This window comes from Muscardinus avellanarius (assembly GCF_963383645.1).
Source record: "Muscardinus avellanarius genome assembly, chromosome: 7".
In the NCBI taxonomy this organism is placed as follows: Eukaryota; Metazoa; Chordata; class Mammalia; order Rodentia; family Gliridae; genus Muscardinus; species Muscardinus avellanarius.
In genome coordinates this window covers 104,011,575-104,031,608 of record NC_137793.1, presented here as the reverse complement: position 1 = coordinate 104,031,608, position 20,034 = coordinate 104,011,575, and the positions used below count along the sequence as shown (strand labels likewise).

Sequence of the window (20,034 nt, the reverse complement as noted above, 5' to 3'; positions counted from 1 at the left end):
GCAGTTTAGAAGTGAGCGTGACCTACACTCCCAGCCCTATTTTTTTTCTTTCTTTCTTTCTTTTTTTTTTTTTTTTTTTTTTTGGTGGCACTGGAGATTGAATCCAGGGGCATTCTACCTGTGAGCTACACCCCCAGGACTATTTTATTATTATTATTATTTTGAAACAAGGCCTCACTAAGTTGCAGAGGGCCTCACTAAGTAGCTGAGGCTGGTCACAAACCTGCAATCCTCCTATCTCAGCCTCCCAAGTACTGGGATTACAAGTGTGCCCCACCATACCCGGCTGTAGTTGTTTTGTTTGTTTGTTTGTTTGTTTGTTTTTTAACCATTCTGATCCTCCTTTATTGGCAGGGGGAACTTGGCTTGCTTTTCTCACTCAGAGGGAATTCTTAACAAAAGCTCTAAGCCAGCTATGGTGGCATACGCCTGTAATCCCAGCATTTGGGAGGCTGAGACATGTAGGGTTGCAGGTTCAAGGACAGCCTCAGCAAGTAGTGAGATGCTCAATGACTTACCTAGACCCTGTTTCAAAATAAAAAGTAAAAAGAGTGGGGGCATAGCTGGAGAGCAGAAAGCCCCTGCGTTCAGTCCCTAGGACCAAAAAAGGAAAAAAAAAAAAAAAGCTGTAGGTTGCATCGCTCTGTCGTAAGGATGACTTCCTTTTCTTGAGTCCTTCCTCTAACTTCTCAGAAAACATGTGCCAACAGAGAATGGGAAACATCCACACAGGAAAGGGAGCACCACGCGGCTCCCAGGCCCCAGAGCGCCCTGGCCTCCCGCTCTGCAGAGGGCCTGTGGCCAGGACGGACCTAATCTCTGAGCTGGGCCGTGTCCTGCGTGATGCTGCTGGACTTCAACAACCCCACCAGGCGGGGAGCTGTGCACTGGACACGGGGACACCAGGGAGCTGGGCCCGGCAGTCAGGACTCCCTCCCCACCTATATCTTTCTGCTCTGACCTTGAAAACAAAGGGAGCCGGATGCCCTGGCCAAGGCCACGCCACTGAGGCCTGACCCTGGTGTCGTCCTTTCCACCCTCATCCCGCCATCAGCTCGGGCTTGCAGCACGGATATTCTGCAGCCTGGTGGTCAGTCCAACTTACCTGAAGATCTCTGGAGTTTTGGGTCTGGGTGGAGGCTCGGCCGCCTGTGGAATATCCAGGAAAAAATGAAGGAGAGGACCAAGGTGGAGGAGGAGGGGCAGAGTGGACTGTTAATGGTAATGGGAGCATAGGCTGCAGTTGGGGCTGGTGAGAACACTGCGAGGGAGAAGGCGGGGCCCCCAGGCGCAGCAGGAAGGAATGCCTCCCACCGCTCCCCACATGCTATCCCAGCGCAGCAATTCAGCGTGATCCAGAGCTGGTTTCTGGAGGAGGTTAGCTGTCACAGAGCAAGGTGCTGTCACCCGACTACTTGTGACCTTGAGCTCCCTCCCTTTCCCAGGACTTTTCCCAAAAGCTCAGTTCCATAATTTTTTTTTTAAACGCTACTGGGGATGGAACCCAGGGGCATTCTACCTCCAAGCTACACCCCAGCACTATTTTTTATTCTTTATTCTGAAACAAGGTCTCACTGAGTTGCAAAGGACCTCACTAAGTAGCTGAGGCTATCCACAAACCATGATACTCCTATCTCTGCTTCCCAAGTACTGAGATTCTAGGCATGGGCCACCATGCTCTGCTCCTATTTGAGCACTTAAAGCCAGCCTGGGATCCACTGGACCGGCAGGGATCGCCCTTCCATGTCCACCCCCTCTTCTGCACTGAATGTCACACGGTTGGCTTGTCTGGGCTTCTTTGCCCTCTTGTCCTCCCCTGGCTGAACGGAAGCCCAAAGGACTTCCCCAAGGCTTGCATCAACTTGCTTGAGAAGAACAAGGTCAAAGAATCCAGATACGGGCCTTCCTTATCCAGCTTTGTTCACCCCATCCCCCAGAGCCCCAGCGTTGTTCACACCCTGGCCCAGCAGTGGCCATCGAGACCCAGCGAGGCTCTCCGGGGGTCCTGGGCAGCGGCAGGGATGGCGCAGACCCCACCACAGGTGGTGCGCTCCAGACCTCCGGTATCAGTGCTGAGAAATGCCATTGCCTATCACGATTCCTCAGGAACGGGACTCGTGTCCTCAACCTGCTGCGCCCTCTTCCTGCCTGCCTTCCTAGCCCCAGGGTGGTCCAGCTCATCTGGAACCACCTCTCCAAGCCCACCTGGGGCTGAGAAACGATGCACTGTGGCCCCCTGCCCGTGTTCCCAAGGGAATCCCTTGCACACCTGGGCAGGTGGGTGGGGCCAGGAGCTCTGAAGGCTTCAGGCCACAGGCCACAGGCTTCCCCCAACTAGCCCCCTGCCCCGAAGAGGCTTTTTATTTTTGGTGGTACTGGGGGTGAAACCCAGAGGCTTTCTACCTCCGGGCTATACTCCTAGTCCTTTTTTATATTTTATTTGGAAACAGGGTCTAAGTTGCTGAGACCCTCACTAAGTAGCTGAGGCTGGCTTCGAACCTGTGCGATCCTCCTGTCTCAGCCTCCTAAGCGCAGGGATTACAAGTGTGCACCACCACGCCCGGCCCCGAAGAGGCTTTGATGGAAAGTCTTCCATTGCCCACCACAGTGGTGCACACCTGTGATCCCAGTACTCGGGAGGTGGAGACAGGAGGATCACAGGCTCAAGGTCAGCCTCAACAATTTAGCAAAACCCTCAGCAAGTCAGTGAGACCCTATTCCTTCCTTCCTTCCTTCCTTCCTTCCTTCCTTCCTTCCTCCCTCCCTCCCTCCCTCCCTCCCTCCCTTCCTTCCTTTTTTTCTTTCTGCGGTACTAGAGTTTGAGGACATTCTACCTCTGAGCCACACCCCCAAATCCTATATTTTATTCTTTATTTTTGAAATCGGGTTTCACTAAGTAGCTGGAGCTGGCTGCCAACCTGCAATCCTCCTGTCTCAGGCTCTTAAGCACAGGAATTACATGGGTGCACCACTGCACCCAGCTATGAGACCCTATTTCCAAATAAAGCCTTCCATCTTCCGTAAGTTTGCATTTCCGTTTTCAGAGAGAACAGTCAAGGCTGTCCGAGACAATCCGCTGACCTCTTAGAACTCACAGAAGTAGGAAGGTTAGCCTCAGGGAACCTGAGCTGAAGCTCACATGGCCCTGGTTTCCTCCCAGCCCTGGAAGCTGAAACCGGGTGTGGCCGCAGCTGCACCCTGCACCGGGGCCACACCGCCAGGCAGCGGAAGCCTTGGTCCTCTCTGGGCAGCAGTTCCAGCGCAGCCGCAGAGGTGCAGATCCACGGAGCAGGCCAGGGCGGGCTCACCTGCGGTTGCAGTGGGGCGAACCCCGAGAAGCTGTCCTGATCCACCACGGATGCCACCACCTGAGACAGAGGAAGGGAAAGTGAGGGTCTGCCAGTGCCGTGTCCCAGCCAGGCTTCCCCCAAGAGCCCGCCTTTCCTTCACCCCGCCTGCCCGCCTATGTTGGTTCTGGAGTAGATGATGGCTGAGGATTAGCTTCCTGTCCCTGAGGATAACCTGTCCTTCAGGTTGGAAGTTCCAGCAAGCAGAGAAAGAAGTGCTTACCGCGGGTGACCCAGGCGCGCGCTTTCAGTGCTGGGGATGGAACCCAAGGCCTCTCACGTGCTAAGCAGACACTCTACCACTGACCTCCACGCCCAGCCCCAGCTGTTTTTGGGGAGGGAATAAGTTTAGTGGGGCTTGGGAGAGCACACTTGGGAAGCTGAGACAGGAGGGTCACAGGTTTGAGACCAGCCTCAGCAATTTAGTGAGACACTGTTTTAATATAATAAATTTAAAAAGGGCTGGAGGTGTAGCTCAGAGGTAGAAAGTCCCGTGGCTCATCCCCAGTACATGCAATTCATATATCAGGTTAACGTGTTTTTAAGGTACTGGAAATGGAGCCCAGGGGCATTCTCCCTCCAAGCTCTGCTCCTGGTCCTATTCTATTTTTATTTTGAAAAAGGGTCTTGCTAGGTTGATGAGAGTCTCACTAAGTTGCTGAGGCTGTCCTGCAACCTGCGATTCTCCTGTCTCTGTCTCCCAAGTACTGGGATTACAAGTGTGCACCATCATGCCCAGCTCAGATGAATCGTTTTTAAGTGAAACAATTCAGTGACACTTCGTATATTGACAGCGCTGTGCAAGTCCCATCTCTAAGTATTTCCAAATCATTCTCATTACCCCAGAAGGAAATGCTGTACCCAGGACACAATTAGTCCACCTTCCCCTATCATGGCAACCGCCCATTTACTCTCTATCTGTGGATTTACCTGTTCAAATACTTTATATAAGTAGAGCTATACAACATGTGGCTTTCTTTTCTTTTTTTTTTTTTCAGGTCTGGTGATGGAACCCAGGGCCATTCTACCTCTGAACTACACCCCCAGTCCTAAGTTTTATTCTTTATTTTGAAACAGGGTCTCACCGAGTTGCAAAGGGCTCACTAAGTAGCTGAGGCTGTCTGCAAACCATGATCCTCTGGTCTCAGCCTCCCGAATGCTGGGATTACAAGCGTGCGCCACCGCGCCCGGCTGTGTCTGGCTTCTTAGACACAGCATAAGGTTTTCAAGGTCCATCCATATTGTAGCATATAGCAGTACTTCATTCCTTTTTTATGACTGATTAATATTCCAGAATATGGATATGCCACATTTGTTTATCCATTCACCTATCGATGGATATTTCCATTCACCTAGTCCCTCTTGGCCTCTGCTCCTGTGCTGAGCCCAGCTATGCAGCCACCGGGCAATCTTAGTCCTACAAATGGGTCAAAGCCGAGCACAGTTCTGAAAGGAGACTGCTGACTCACTTTGAATCATGTCTGAAGGGACCTGAGACCTGGATTTAGAAGGAGTGCAGTTTGAGAAGGAGCCTAGGGGTGGGGCCGTGGAAGTGGGGAGAGAGTCCTTGGAAGACAGGGGAGGGGACCCCAGGAGGCAGGAAGCCGAGGGAGCCCCCTTCCGGTCCTTTCTCCCTAACACATTCTGCCCACCATTGGCTCAGTCCCAGGTCACAGCATCCTGGGGGCAACTCATGAGGGTCTACTCATCCAGGCTCAGCTGCAGGGAGGAATGGGTGGAGCCTGGAGAAGCTAGGTGGGCCCTTCTGTCAGCCAGACCTCCTCCCGGTTAGCAGGTCTCCTTGACAGCACCGGGCTGAGCCACGGGGAGGACGCCTCTTCTGAGTCCCTCCGCCCAACAGGAGCTCGGGCGGGCGGCGAGCGGTCCCCCTACCGTGGCCTTGCCCAGGTAGTCCTTCTTGGCCAGCTGAGCCACCTGCCTCTCATTGGGTCGGAACAACCTGCCCACGGGGATCATCACAGGCTCGTACTGCTTCTGCTTCTGAAAGAGAAAGTAGCGTCACGGGTCGCTTGGCTGTAGCGACACCTTCTAAAAGACACGTGCTGTCTTATCGTGGCACAAACATCACAGAGCTTTAGGAAACCTAGACACTACAGCCACCACTGATGTGCCATCCACCACCAACCGGTGACCGTGACATCTTGATACCACTTGTGGCTCTGTCTCCTTATCTGCAAATGAGGTGGTGAGACTTGTCTCGCTTCCTACACTGAACAGATGCAAGGATTTATTGAAATGGCCTCATGAAGGAACTCTTTCCAAAAAGGTAAGAAGCAGTCTAATTATAGTGTTTAAGTAGGAATAGTTGGTCTCAATATCCCTTTACGCCGAGAGGCTGTGTGAGCAGCTGTTGATGTATTTGCCCCACACCCTTTTCCTGGCACTGTCTCTCCTCTGTGTGATGTCTTGGGTTCTCTCCCCACTTGGGGATATGACCACAAGAATGGCCTGGCCCCAAGTATGCCTATAATCCTGGCGACTCGGGAGATTGAGACAGGAGGATTGCAAATTGAAGTACAATCTGCCTTGAAATAAAAAATAAAAGCCAGGCAAGGTGGCACACGCCCTGTAATCTCAGTACATGGGAGGCTAAGACAGGGATCAGTTTTGAGACTAGCCTTAGCAACTTAGCAAGACTTTCATCACCATCACCATCATCACCATCATCACCATTATCACCACCATCATCACCATCATCATCACCATCATCACCATCATCATCACCATCATCACCACCATCATCATCACCATCACCGTTATCACCATCATCATCATCATCACCATCACCATCACCATCATCATCATCATCATCACCATCATCACCACCATCACCATTATCACCATCATCACCATTATCACCACCATCATTATCATCATCACCACCATCATCACCATCATCACCACCATCATTATCATCATCATCACCATCATCACCATTATCACCACATTATCATCATCACCACCATCATCATCACCATCATCATCACCATCATCACCATTATCACCACCATCATCATCATCATCACCATCATCACCACCATCATTATCATCATCATCACCATCATCACCATTATCACCACCATCATTATCATCATCATCATTATCACCATCACCATTATCACCATCACCATCACCATCATCACCACCATCATTATCATCATCATCATTATCATCACCACCACCATCACCATCATCATCAGGCCAGGCATGGTGGCACACATCTGTAATCCCAGTACTTGGGAGGCAAAGACCAGAGGGTCATAGATTTGAGGACAGTCTTAGGAATAGCAATACTGTCAGAAACCTACTGAGACCAAACCAAAACAAACAAAAAGGGATGGGATATAGCTTGGGGGTAGAATGCCCTGGATTCAATCCCCAGTACCAAATAAATAAATAATAATAAATAAAATAGAGCTGGGGATGTTACCTTGGAGGTAGAATCCCCCTGGGTCAACCTCCAGTACAAATAATAATAATAATAATAATAATAATAATAATAATAATAATAATAATATCATCATCTTAGATGGATCTATGCTGCAAAAACAGTTTACTCAGAAAGCACAAATACCCCCTTTTATGGAGTCCCCGAAATAAGAAAGAAGCCAAGGGAATCGGCTGTCGCCGCCACGCACCCACACGCTCTCCATGGCCCTGTCGATCCTGGCGTGCCTGGGCTCAGACTTCATGTTCATGGCCAGAGCCAGCTGTTCTTCGGCCCTCTTCCACTCCCCTTTCTTGGCGTACACGGAAGCGATGTTGTACAACACCTGCCAAGGCAGAGGCCACACCATCCAACCCGAGACTTTCTTTGAGGCTTGAACCCTGGGGCATTCCACCTCTGAGAGACGCCCCCAGCCCTCTCTAGCTATTTATGTATGTGTTTATTTGTTATTTTGAAACAGGTTCTCACTGACTGACTTCAATAAGTTGCTGAGTCGGGTCTCAAAACCGCGACCCTCCTGTCTCAGCCTCCCAAGGGCTGAGATTACAGCCGTGCACCACCGTGCCTGCTTGATGCATTTTCAACATAGAATATTTAAAACTAAAAGATGGGTTTACCTGGGCAGACCTGGGATCATAAATTTAAAAAAAGCATCTGAACATGTGTGGCTGCCCTACACTTGCCCTCATCCTCTGTGCGGGGGGGTGGGGGGGGAGTCAAGGTGGCTCAAAACTCCTATTTGGTTCTCTTGAGACCTTTTTGTGATCTGGTGGCAAAAAACCTTTGAGAGTCTTCAAGAAGAATGGTGTGATTTCTCAGGAGACAAGGTTTTATGCATGGAGGGAAGAGAGGAAGGTAAGGTGGGAAATGAATGGTGGGTCCCCGTGGCATAGAGGGTCCTGGCCCTAGGAGCGGGGAGGTGCAGCCCCACTGCAGGAAAACCACTTAGCCAGATTGCCTGATCATCTGAGATGCCTCCGGTCATCTCGGCCCCCAACTGTGGGGAAGCTGGTCCTCTCCTGGATCCTTCCTTCCTTCCTTCCTTCCTTCCTTCCTTCCTTCCTTTCCTTTCCTTTCCTTTCCTTTTTTGGTAGCACTGGAGATTAAACCCAAGGGCATTCCACCTCTGAACTATGCCCCCATCCCTTTTTTATTTCTTGTTTTAAAACAGTCTCACTAGGTTAATGAGGATCTCGCTAAATTGCTGAGGCTGTCCTTGAACCTGCCATCCTCCTGTCTCAGCTCCTACATACGGGGATCACAGAGGGGCACCACCATGCCTAGCTTCCTGGAGTTCTTTTTGGATACCACTGTGGTGTGATCCTTTTTCTAGAGTCACTTGGTCCCCAAGCCTTTAATGTGTGCAAGGGTTCTCAGTGGGGTGACCGGCGATGTGTGGACACAGTGTGGGTCATCGTGATAAGAACAGGGTGCTACTGGCACCTAGTGGGTAGAGCTCAGGGATGCTGCCCAGTGCACATGCGCGGGGTACGCCCACAATGAAGATGGCCCGGGGCATCATCAGTGCCGCAGGAGGAAACCCTCCGCCAGAAGCTGGTGGAACTCCACTGGTTCCCAGCTCGAGGCCTCACCGCCCATTCTGTGAGAGGAAGCAAATGTTGCTAGGCCTCTGCAGGGATGTGGTGAGGCCACGCGTCCCCAGGGCCTCTGGGCAGCTGGAGACTCTATTTTTAGCCCTGAGCAACCCTGGGAAGGCTTGACTCTTGTTCCTGAGAAACTAAAGCAAGGGGACTTTAAAATTTTTTTTCTACAAATTATTCTAAATAAAGATCCTTGACATTTGCGGGGATTTTAGTTTTTAAAGCTACGGATGTATATTTGGGGGCAGGAGGGGTTGGAGGAGGTCATTTGGGAAAAGCCATGCACCTGCTAAGCCAAAGCCAATCATGCCTCCGCTTTTGGTGATACAGAAAAGAGGCTGCCTAGCCGGGAGTGATGGGCGCGCTTGTCATCCCCGCGCCTGGGAGGCTGAGACAGGAGGATCCCGCAGGTTCGAAGCCAGCCTCAGCTACTTAGTGAGGCTCTCAGCAACTTAGTGAGACCCCGTTTCCAAATAAAATATAAAATGGGTCTGGGAGTATAGCCCAGAGGTAGAAAGCCTCTGGGTTCCACCTCCAGTACCACCAAAAAAAAAAAAAAAAAAAAAAAAGGCTGCCTTTCTGTGGAAATCTTTACTGAAATATGTGCTTTGAGCTGTTTGAGCAAGAGGAGACAGATTTGTGCCAAATTATCCTCATTCTCTCTTTGGGTGTCAACCAAATTCATGCAATGCTAAGACAGCACAGAGGAGGCGGGTGTGGTGGCACACGCTTGTAATCCCAGCATTCGGGAGGCTGAGACAGGAGGATCGCAGTTCAAGGACAGCCTCAGGTACTTAGTGAGGCCCTTTGTAACCCAGTGAGACCCTGTTTCAAAATAAAGAATAAAAAATAGGGCTGGGGTGTAGATTGGGGGTAGAATGCCCCTGGGTTCCATCCCCAGTAACCCCCCCCAAGGAGACAGCATAGAACCTAGAGGCAGGAAGGATTAAAAGGTCATCTGTGCCGGGCATGGGGGTGCACACTTGTAATCCCTGTACTTGGGAGGCTGAGACAGGAAGATCGCAGGCTCAAGGCCAGCCTCAGCAACTTGGCAAGACCTTGTACCAAAATAAAATAAATTAATTAATTAAAAGGGCTGGGAGTATAGCTCAGAAGCAGAAAGCCCCTGGATTCAATTCCTAGAACCACCACACACACACACACACACACACACACACACACACACACCCTGAGTCCCGGGTTCTGGATTTGAATTTGAGAGTATAATGCTGAGCAGATGCTCAGACTTTCCCTTAAGGAAAGATCCTAGTACCAGAACAAGATCTCCCTAAGGTAAAGCAATTCAGGTGGATAAGATCTGCTACACAAAACATGCAAATTATTATGATACTCTCACAGGCCAACACAGTCAAGTCGTCTCCCCTGAGAGAGCCTGCTGGGTTCATCTTTGCTTGACCTTTTGAGCAATGATAGCAATAAAATGCACAGCAACCAGGACTCAGCGACCAGCCTGAAATTGTTCACTCCCTCTTGCCTTTCCTCCTCCTCCCCTTTCTCTCCCTCCTCCTCCTCCTCCTTCTTTTCCCCCTCTCTCTCTTCTCATCTCTCTCTTCTCTCTCTCTTCTCTCTCTTCTCTCTCTCTCTCTCTCTCTCTCTACTTGGGAACAAACTCTGGGCCTCACAAGTGCTCGGCGAGGGCTCTTCTGCTGAGCGACATCACCAGCCCATTTGAATCTTATTTTTTTTCTCCTTCTCCTTCTTTTTCTTCTTCCCTTGATACTAGGGATTTAACCCAGTGGGGTTCAACCTCGAGTGACTCCCCTAGCCCTTTTTTATGCTGAAACAGGGTTTCAAACCCATGGTCCTCACATCTCAGCTTCCCAGGTACAGGGATCGCTAATGTGCACCACAAGGCACAGCTCTGAATCTTTTTTTTTTTTTTTTTCCGGATCTGGGGATGGAACCCAGGGGTATTCGACCTCCGTGCTTCACCCCTGGCCCTATTTTTTATTCTTTATTTTGAAACAGGGTCTCACTGAATTGTAGAGTCTCACTAAGAAGCTGAGGCTGCCCACGAACCATGATCCTCCTGTCTCAGCCTCCCAAATGCTGGGATTACAAGCATGCACCACCACGCCGTTACTTCAGGATAACCTGAGCCTCCAGGCCCAGGAAGCTCAACAGCTTCGCATGCCCTGAGGAGTCGGCTGACCACGTACCCGTGGGCTGTAACTGACCCTCTGCCCTGCCCGCATCCATCCCTCACCTCACAGGAGAACAGCTTGAACTGCAGCCCCAGGATCTTGTAGTCTATCAGCTGGTTCCCTCGGAGCTGAGTCAAGGCCTCTTTCAGGTCTTTAATAGCTAAGTCATATCTGTAGGATGGAAGAAGAAATTAACCAGTTGGAGGAATCAACACAGAATACAAGGTGTCCCTGCTTCTTCCTGACCATCCACGTTGCGGGGAGAGGCCTTCCCGGCTTCTTTTCACCAGCTCTAGCATTAACCTGCAGGTGTGCCTGGCCTCCTGCTGAGCCACCAAGCAGGTGGATTTTAGCTTGAAGAGCGACTTGGGTCTACCTGACATTTCAAGAGCCCAGCAAAATCCTCTCTGTAATTCTCCAGCCTATCAAGATGTTTAGAGATCTTGGCTCAAACAGAGGGAAAAAGAACTGATGAATTAATTATTCAGTGCTTGCTTTGTGTGGGGAAAAAAAAAATCAGGCCAGGGGTATCCCTGCCAACTGTCTTTTTATACAAATCTTTGAGCTTTGAAACAAGTCTTTGAGGCCGGGTGTGGTGGCACACCTGTAATTCCAGTATTTGGGAGGCCAAGTCAGGAGGATCACAGGTTCAAGTACAGCCTCAGCAATGTAGCGAGACTCTCAGTAGCCTAGGAAGACTCTGTTTCAAAACAAAAATAAAAAAGGTATAGAGATGTAACGCAGAGGTAGAATGCCCCTGGGTTCAATCCTTAATACCAAAAATAAAACAAAACAAATCCAAGGCTTTGAGCTCAAGTGTCACCCTTGCAGCCCCTCCCTCCCTCTCCAAAGGTCCCTCCCCAGCCCCCAAGTTGCACCCATGGGTGCTGGCGTCCACTCTGACGCTCAGCTCTTCTTCCCACTGGGCAGGTCTGAATACGTTCAGTATGAAAAGTTTGAAATAGCCGCAGCCCGCTCCTCCTCGCCCTTCTTACAAGTCCCTTCGGTGCTGTTTGGAGCCTTCAAGGAGCTGTGAGGCCGCGTCCTGGGGGCCGATGCTGTGCTCCCTGCGGGCCCGCACCAATGGCCCCCATGGGGCGCTTTGACCCACACACCATGACTCCCATGGGTGCCCTGGCTACACTGCCCAAGTCCCCACTCCTGGCAGGGGTCCCTGGCTCTTCACAAGCTCTGAACCTGAGACGGCTCCTCGTCACTATTTTTTTTATAGCTGGATGTGCTGGTGCACACCTGTAATCCCTGTACTCGGGAGGCTGAGACAGGAGGGTCACAGGTTTGCAGCCAGCCTCAGCAACTTAGCGAGGCCCTCAGCAACTTAATGTTTCAAACATAGATAAATAAATAAAATAGTGCTGGGAGTGTAGTTCAGACAATGCCCCTGGATTTAATCCCCAGGACCAAAATAAAAAACAAATTTAAATAAAAACATCATTTTGTTGCCGGAGCCAGCCGGCAAAAGTACGGGTTCTGAAGAGAGGTGTGAGGATGAAGAATTTTTAATTCTAACGTGGGGGGGCCACCAGCCTACTACCTCTACTGGCCGACCCCTGTTCTTGGGTCAATATTTCCTACGGGTCGACAACTACGCCTGGGTCAGTATTCTCTATTGCGCCGACGCTCCTGGCCGACGCCTACTTCTGGGTCAATCTCATCTTTATTGCGCAGATGCTGGGTTTGTTTTTCCAGAGGTATTTATACAGTCACAGGTCAATCAATATCTTCGTGCTAACACCACCAGAATACAATAAAGACCAATACAAAACACATATACTACAGATAGGTTAATCAGTACCCTCGTGCCATCACCATTTGATCTTCTCCCCAAACCTTGTTGACTCTGGGTGAAGGACAGTCAGCTGAGTCAGAGACACTAATCTAGGGGAAAGCGTTAATGGCTCCCCACATTTTGTAATAGGGTCTATAGAGGTTTCTTAGTAACCCCTGTAGTCCCTGCGGGTTCTGCTAACGAGGCCCCACGCCATCTGCATCCAGCAAGCTGGAAGAAGAACTAAGTCCGATAGCTCCTGCGTGGCCATGTCAGGGGCTCTGAGCCGACTGTCCTGTCTGTCCCCTTATCTCCAACTCTCAGGGAGAAAGCCTGGCCGCCTTGCCCCGCTAACCAGCTTCCTCTAAAGCCTCCTGTGGTTCTTATTTCTACAGCTCAGAAGTTCATGAGACTCGGGCTGAAGACACTCAGGGTCTCCTCTCCATATCTGATGACAAGACAGGCCAGAGGGGCGGGAGGGGGGGACGCCCTGGAATGCTCACCTCTCACTCTGTCCTGTTGGGACTTTGACGATGGGTAGAGGGAGGAAGCGAGAGAAACGCCCCCTGCAGCATTATCACCCTAAACCGAATCCCACTGCAACTGGAGGGGATGCCTAGCTCAGTAAGAAGTAAGCTCGCCAGGTCCCCACTACTATACTTGTGTAAGAGAAGTCCATAGCCAAGCGTGGTGGCTCACCCTGTAATTCTAGTTCTTGGGAAACTGAGACAGGACGATTGCAGGTTTGAAGCCATCCTTAGCAACTTAACGAGACACTCAGCAACTTAGCAAGACCCTGTTTGAAAATTAAAAAAAAAAAAAAAAAAAGCTGAGTGTGGTGGTGCATGCCTGTAATCCCAGTACTTGGGAGGCTGAGACAGGAGGATCACAGGTTCAAAACCAGCCTCGGCAACTTAGTGAGGCTCTTAAGAAACCTAGCAAGACCCTGTTTCCAAATAAATAAAATTGGTCTGGGAGTATAGCTCAGAGGTAGAATGTCTCTGAGTTCAATCCCCAGCCCCCCCCCCACCAATAAACAAAACAAAAAGAAGGCCGGGGATATGACTGGGAGGTAGAATGGCCCTAAGTTCAATCTCCTGTAACTCAAAAAAGAAGAAAAGGAGAAGGAGGAGGAGAAGGAGGAGGAGGAGGAGGAAAAAAGGATGAAAGAACAAAAGGAAAGAAAATCATTTTAGAAATGACTGTGTTTGTCTTGGTAAAAATGAGATAAAGCGGAAGCTCGGTGCCCTCAGGAGTGAGCGAGAGGAAGCAGTGGATTCACGAGGCCACCTGACCAGGGTCAGGGCTGGTGCCACTCTGCGGATCCCAGGAACAGATCTAGGAGCTGGGAGGTTACCAGCGGAGGGTGGTCCTCGGAGAGAGGCTAGCCCTGCCCAGCAACGGCTGCTGCAGTTCCAAGTACGGAGCTCCATGTCTGTATCCCCAAGACCACACAGGGAAAGAATGTGTGGGCCTAGCCGGGCGTGGTGGCGCACGCTTGTCATCCCTGCGCTTGGGAGGCTGAGACAGGAGGATGACACAGGTTCAAAGCCAACCTCGGCTACTTAGTGAGGCTCTTAGCAATTTAGTGAGACCCTATTTCCAAATAAAATATAAAATAGGTCTGAGAATGTAGCCCAGAGGTAGAAAGCCCCTGGGTTCCACCCCCAGTACCACCAAAAAAACCCCAAAATTAAAAAAAAAAAAACAAAGAACACATGGGCTTGTGCCTTGTTCCACGGAAGAGAGCCCATGCATTTTACCACTCAGCCACCACGGCGCGGCCAGCAAGGGAAGAGGAAGCGGGGGAGAAGGTCAGGGCGACCCAACGCCTGAGGTGTGGGCAAAAACAGGAGCTGGCTCAGGGTCAAGGACAGTGTCTCAGCCGGGCGTGGTGGCGCACGCTTGTCATCCCAGCATTTGAAGGCTGAGTCAGGAGGATCACGGTTGGCGGACAGGCTCAGCTACTTAGTGAGGCCCTTTGCAACTCAGTGAGACCCTGTTTCCAAATAAAGAACAAAAAATAGGGCTGGGGGTGTAGCTCAAGGTCGACTGCCCCTGGGTTCCATTTCCAGTACCGCAAAAAAAAAAAAAAAAAAAAAAAAAAGAACAGTGTCTCACTTACACTATTTCCTCATCAGAGTGTTGCTAAACTAAAGAGTAACTTTGGCAAACCTTTCTTTCCGATTTAACTGTTACCAAGCAGATCAGTGGAGTCCCAAGTCTCATTCCTAGATCATTCTAAGTCACTCAAAATCTTAGCCTTCTGGGCTCTGGGGTTTGAGAGCGTGTAGCCTGTGGGAATGCCTTCTAGGAACGGGCGGTCCCTCACTGTCCTCTGTCCTTATTACAGGTTACTAGAGCTAATTAAAGGGTTGGCCTTAGAGTTTGTCTTTTGAGGTTTAAAGTAGGCTGCAGGTTTTATTCTTGGCTTCCCTGCGTATTATTTTTCTTTTCATTTCTCCCCGCCCTCCCATAGTATTGGGAATTGAATCCAGGGGTGTCCCACCTTCGGTCCAATTTTATCCTTATTTTTTTAATTTAGAAACAGGGTCTCACCTAAGTTACCACACACTGGCCTCAGCCTAGGATACTCCTGTCTCAGCCTCCCAAGTACTGGAATCACGGTGCACCACTGTGCCCCGGCTCTCCCGGCATATCCTACACATCTAGAGTAGAGAGGATGCAGGAATGGCGGAGTGAGGGGCTGTTAAGAAAGGAGACAGGAGGTCAAACGGAGGCACGTGGTGAGCCAGGGAAACAGCCTGTCTTTTCCTAGTCCCAGGCTCTCTCTCCCGAAATGTCTCTGGTCTGTGGTTTTTCTTTGGGGAAGACTTCCGCTGCTTCTTACCATGCAGGTAATTGGTTACCTCTGTATCTTCCAAATCCTCTGACTGTCTTGTGGTTGCCCCTAGCAACGGCTGAGCACACAGGCTCTACAGACTGTGTTCAGACCAAACCGTACGATCAAAGTGTCCCAGGATCAGAGCCCAGGCCCCTCCCCTGCCTGCACATCCTCTATGGCCGCTGCCCCGTCAAGGCCCAGCCCACCTGCACCGCACTCACCAGTTTCCCTGTTAGTGGCTATTCTTCCCTAGAACTTGTGTACACCGATGGAACAATCTCTGTGAAGGGCGAGTCTGCCCTCTGCCCTTGCCCACGGCATTTGGTATTCACACCTAGAATATGTTTCCTAGCCAGGCATGATGTAATCCCAGTACTTCAGAGGCTGAGACAGGAGGATCCCAGGTTCAAGGACAGCCTCAGCAAGTAGTGAGACTCTCATCAATCTAGTGAGACCCTGTTTCAAAATAAAAATAAAATAAGGACTGAGAGTGTAGCTCAGAGGTAGGGCATTTGGGAGGGAGTAGAAATTGAGATGAACTTTTCATTTAGTATTTACTTTCTTATTAATTATTTCATATTGACTATAACACACCAGATCTGCAGATAGGGCATTCGACCTCCAAGCTACATCCCCAGCCCTACTTTTTATTCTTTATTTCAAGACAGTCTCACTAAGGTGCAGAGGGCCTCACTAAGCAGCTTAGGCTGGCCGCGAACCTGCGATCCTCCTGTCTCAGCCTCCCGAATGCTGGGATTACAGCGTGCGCCGCCATGCCCGGCTGGAAATGGACTTGTCTGTCATCCCACCATCCGGGAAGAATTCCCCGCACTATTCTGGTCTACATCTTTCCAGGCTTTGTTTTGTGAAACGAAGGAGAACGTGCTATGTGCCCTGCTTTGAAAACTGTTTTAAAATCTGACACCTGCTGTGAACTTTTCCTGCTCCTTTAATATATCCTACTTATTTATCCACATGAACTCATTCTTATACATCTACTGTTGAGTTTGCGTTCTCATTTAACCCGGGCCTTGAGTTCAGCACGTTTTGCTGGAATGAAGCTGGGTTGTGATGTGATCGCACCCTCTTACCAGGATCATGCCACACGGCGCAGAGGCGGGCGCCAGGGTGGCCCCGCGGGGGAGCTGTGCTTGCAGAAGGGCAGGATGCAGTAGATCCCGGGCCCTTGGGTGGACCTCGCAGGCCTGCCCTCCCTCTCCAGAGAGCCTTGTGTGCTGGTTTCTTGCACAACTGACCACGAAGCCGGGTCAGGCTTCCTTCTCAGCAGAGGCTGGAAGATACTCTTTATGGTAGTGGGGAATTGAACCCTGGAGCCAACCTTGTCCCTTCATAAAGATTCTTGTTTAATTTTGAATAGGTCTCACTAAGTTGCTGAGGGTCCCGCTAAGTGGCTAAGGCTGGCCTCCTACCTGTGATCCTCCTGCCTCAGCCTCCCAAGTACTGAGGATGACAGTTTGTGTCACGGCTGGAAGATACTTTTTGGACACCAGGTCTGGCAAGCTGAGACCCCTGGGTTTCCTCCCCAGCCCACCCCAGCGTGGGTACTCACTTCGTCTTCAGGCCACTTACTTCTCTGTCTTGTAGTAGAGCATCCCTCGCTGGAAGTAGGCCACGGCCAAGTGCTTGTCTCGGATGATGCTTCTGGAAAAGGCCTGGGGAGAGAAGGGCCCACACGTGGCTGTGGAGATGGGCAGTGAGGGGGCGCGGGGGAGCCGGGAGGAGACTCAGGGAGAGCACAAGAGTGACCGAGGTCTCCAGGGCACCACGAAGCCTGGGCCAGACACCGGGGCAGAACACCCCGATGTCACCAGCACAAGGCCGATCACCTGATCCCCACGGGCCCCAGTTTTCCCTTCCGTGAAGTGGGGATAGGCTCTCTGCCTTTCAGGACTACCGGCAGAATCAAAACAGTGCAACTCATGAAAATGCAGATAATATAATTAACATATGTCAATTGTTAGCCCTGGTGACCAACGCTTGTAATCCCAGCATTCAGGAGGCGGAGACAGGAGGATCTGGGTTTGCGGACAGCCTCAGCTACTTAGTGAGGCCCTGTGCAACTCAGTGAGACCCTGTTTCAAAATTAAGAATAAAAATTAAGGCTTGGGGTGTAGCTTGGAGGAAGAATGCCTCTGGGTTTCATCCCCAGTACCACACACAAAAAATGTAAATTATTATACTTATTAGGTAAGTACTGCATAATTAAAGTAATAAATGAGACTATCTGTGGAATGCTCGTATTAAGGGCTCAAGCAGGAAGTCAAAGAAGGGCAGAGAGAAGGAGTCGGCCAGCAGTGGAGGAACGCAAACAGGACAGCCAGGAGCCCGTGAGCTGAGGCCACAGGTCCCCGGGCCAGGCCACCGCCTGCCGTGTAGCTGGCCCACCAGCTGTCCCCTGGCCAATCCTGTCTCCCCGACAACATGCACTCACTCTCTCCAGCCCTCAGGATGTGCGGAGCTGCTTGCTCAGTCCCTCAGCAGGCCCCCAGCAGGGGAGGTGGAGACACTGTCTGCCCTCCAGGCAGAGGCCAGTGACCTCGCACGCTCTGTCCCTCTGGCAGTGACTTTGGAGCTGAGATCATCTTCTGAGATGTGAAAGTGTTCTGCCTGCCTGTCCCTCTTCCTGTCGGGAGCACTAGTGTGGTGAGGCTTGTCACACCCCATGCTGGTCACGGGATGACGGAGGGGTGAACTGGCTCTTTAAGGGGTGCTGGCGAGTCAGCCATCTATGTACCACTTTGCAAAGGCTGGCAGAAAATGGCAGAAGAAAAAGTGGAATACAGTGATGTGAAGCGCTCCAGCACCTTAACAGCTGGGGCCTCACTTCAACTTTAGGGCAGTCGCTCTCAGGACGCTGAGAAGCCAGGCGTGGTGGTGCACACTTGTAATCTTAGTACTTGGGAGGCTGAGACAGGATGGTCGCAGATTCGATGACAGCCTCGGCAAGTAGTGAGAGTCTCATCAACCCAGCAAGACCCTGTTTCAACATTAAAAAATAAAATAGCCGGGCGTGGTGGCGCACGCTTGTAATCCCCGCGCTTGGGAGGCTGAGACAGGAGGATCGCACGGGTTTGAAGCCAGCCTCAGCTACTTAGTGAGGCTCTCAGCAACTTAGTGAGACCCTGTTTCCAAATAAAGTATAAAATAATTAGGTCTGGGAGTATAGCCTGGAGGTAGAAAAGCCCCTGGGTTCCACCCCCAGTACCACAAAATAAAATAAAATAAAATAAAATAAAATAAAATAGGGCTGGGGGTGTAGCTCCGAGGTACAATGCTCGTGAGTTCAATCCTCAGTACCACACAACACACACACGCGCACACAACACACACACGCACACACACGTGCACACGCACACACACGCGCGCGCACACACACACGCACACACACACATGCTCAGGGATCGAAGTTTATGTAGCTTGCTTCATCCTACAGATCCAAGGAGAGGAGATGGGGTTTGATCCTGGACCTTCTGCCTCCCCACTGCACACTCTCTCCACCTTACTATAAGCAATCCTAAAACAGTGATTATTGAGAATGCTCAACCAGCCCTAAACTACAGACTTAAAGAGAGAAAAAGAAATATTGTAAGCTGGGCGTGGTGGCACACGCCTATAGTCCAAGTACTTGGGAGGCTGAAACAGAAGGATCGCTGGTCCGAAGACAGACTCGGTAACATCGTGAGACCTTCAGCAGCCAGCAAGACCCTGCTTCAGAGCAAGAAGATAAGGCTGAGGACGTAGCTTGGACAAAAAAATGTCCCTGGGTTCAAGCCTCAGCACCATTAGAAAGAAAGAAGAAGGAAAGAAAGAAAGGAAGGAAGAAAGAAAGAAAGAAAGAAAGAGAAAGAAAGAAAGAAAGAAAGAAAGAAAGAGAGAGAGCTGGAAAGACATCCTGCACCATGTCCTTCACCGACATCATCAATCAATCATGGTCTGATTTCCTTCTGCCAGCCTCAGAATCCTCAAAAAGAGGACCTAATTGATCACTACTGTCCCTCGAAATGAAAGCCGCTTTGCATAAGCGCCTCTGCTCGCTTTCTCGGCAAAGCCGATGCACCCGAAATTCTCGGAAAGCCACCAGGGCGGCTGCACCTGATAACCAGGGACAAGTGGTGAGATCCTTGTCCCCAGAGGAGTCTTCATGAGGGGAAAGACTGACCACGCGATGAGTTGGTGGAGGTGAAGGGAGCGTGACCTGCGACGGATGGGGCTGCCCACTAGACCTGCCGGGAGCCAGGCTCCTCTTCCCAGCAATTAAATGAGGCCCTCTGGGCTTGGTTCTTTCCAAGCTCTGGGGTCAGGTTTCGAAAGTGCAGCAGGAAGGGGCTACAAGAGCCATAATTACAGGCCGGGCTGGCTGGGCAGGGCACCCACTCACCTTCTCTGCTTCAGGCATGTTTTCCAAGATGGTGTGCACGCAGCCCAAGTTGAAGCAGATCCGGGAGTGGGGGTCCTGGACGGTGCTGAAGGCATTCAGGGCGGCTTTCCAGTCCTTCTTGTCAGCTGCCAGCACCCCTTCATTCCACAGGCGGATGGCCTCGGCCAGGGACATGACCAGCCGGAGTCCAGGAGGCTGGCGAGCCTCTCCTCCAGTAGTGCTGCCCCGTCCCGGCCTCCTGTGCAGAACGGGGTCCGGCCTCCTTTAGGAAGGTTTCTCAGTGTCGCAAAGCATCAGGAAGTGTCCCCACCTTTCAGCAACTGACTTATGAGGGAGAGAAAGAAAGAGACCAGAGGGAGGGCGGAGGAGGCGGTGCGGGGGAGGAAGTGCGTCCCAGGCTGTCTGCCCTGGGTCAGTTCCCC

General features: G+C 50.9%; 1 protein-coding gene across 1 annotated transcript in view; it reads right to left on the bottom strand.

Moving 5' to 3' along the window:
• NCF2 (neutrophil cytosolic factor 2) overlaps positions 1 to 19,786 on the bottom strand; it is a gene marked incomplete at both ends in the record, with an annotated part of 28,490 nt that extends 8,704 nt beyond the window's left edge. Inside the window, 7 exons of the mRNA XM_080699086.1 lie at positions 1,106 to 1,149; positions 3,309 to 3,368; positions 5,241 to 5,348; positions 7,007 to 7,141; positions 10,645 to 10,753; positions 16,804 to 16,886; positions 19,613 to 19,786. Coding sequence (XP_080555212.1) covers positions 1,106 to 1,149; positions 3,309 to 3,368; positions 5,241 to 5,348; positions 7,007 to 7,141; positions 10,645 to 10,753; positions 16,804 to 16,886; positions 19,613 to 19,786 — 713 coding nt within the window. The remainder of the gene's footprint in view (positions 1 to 1,105; positions 1,150 to 3,308; positions 3,369 to 5,240; positions 5,349 to 7,006; positions 7,142 to 10,644; positions 10,754 to 16,803; positions 16,887 to 19,612) is intronic.
• Between the last annotated feature and the right edge of the window lie 248 nt (positions 19,787 to 20,034).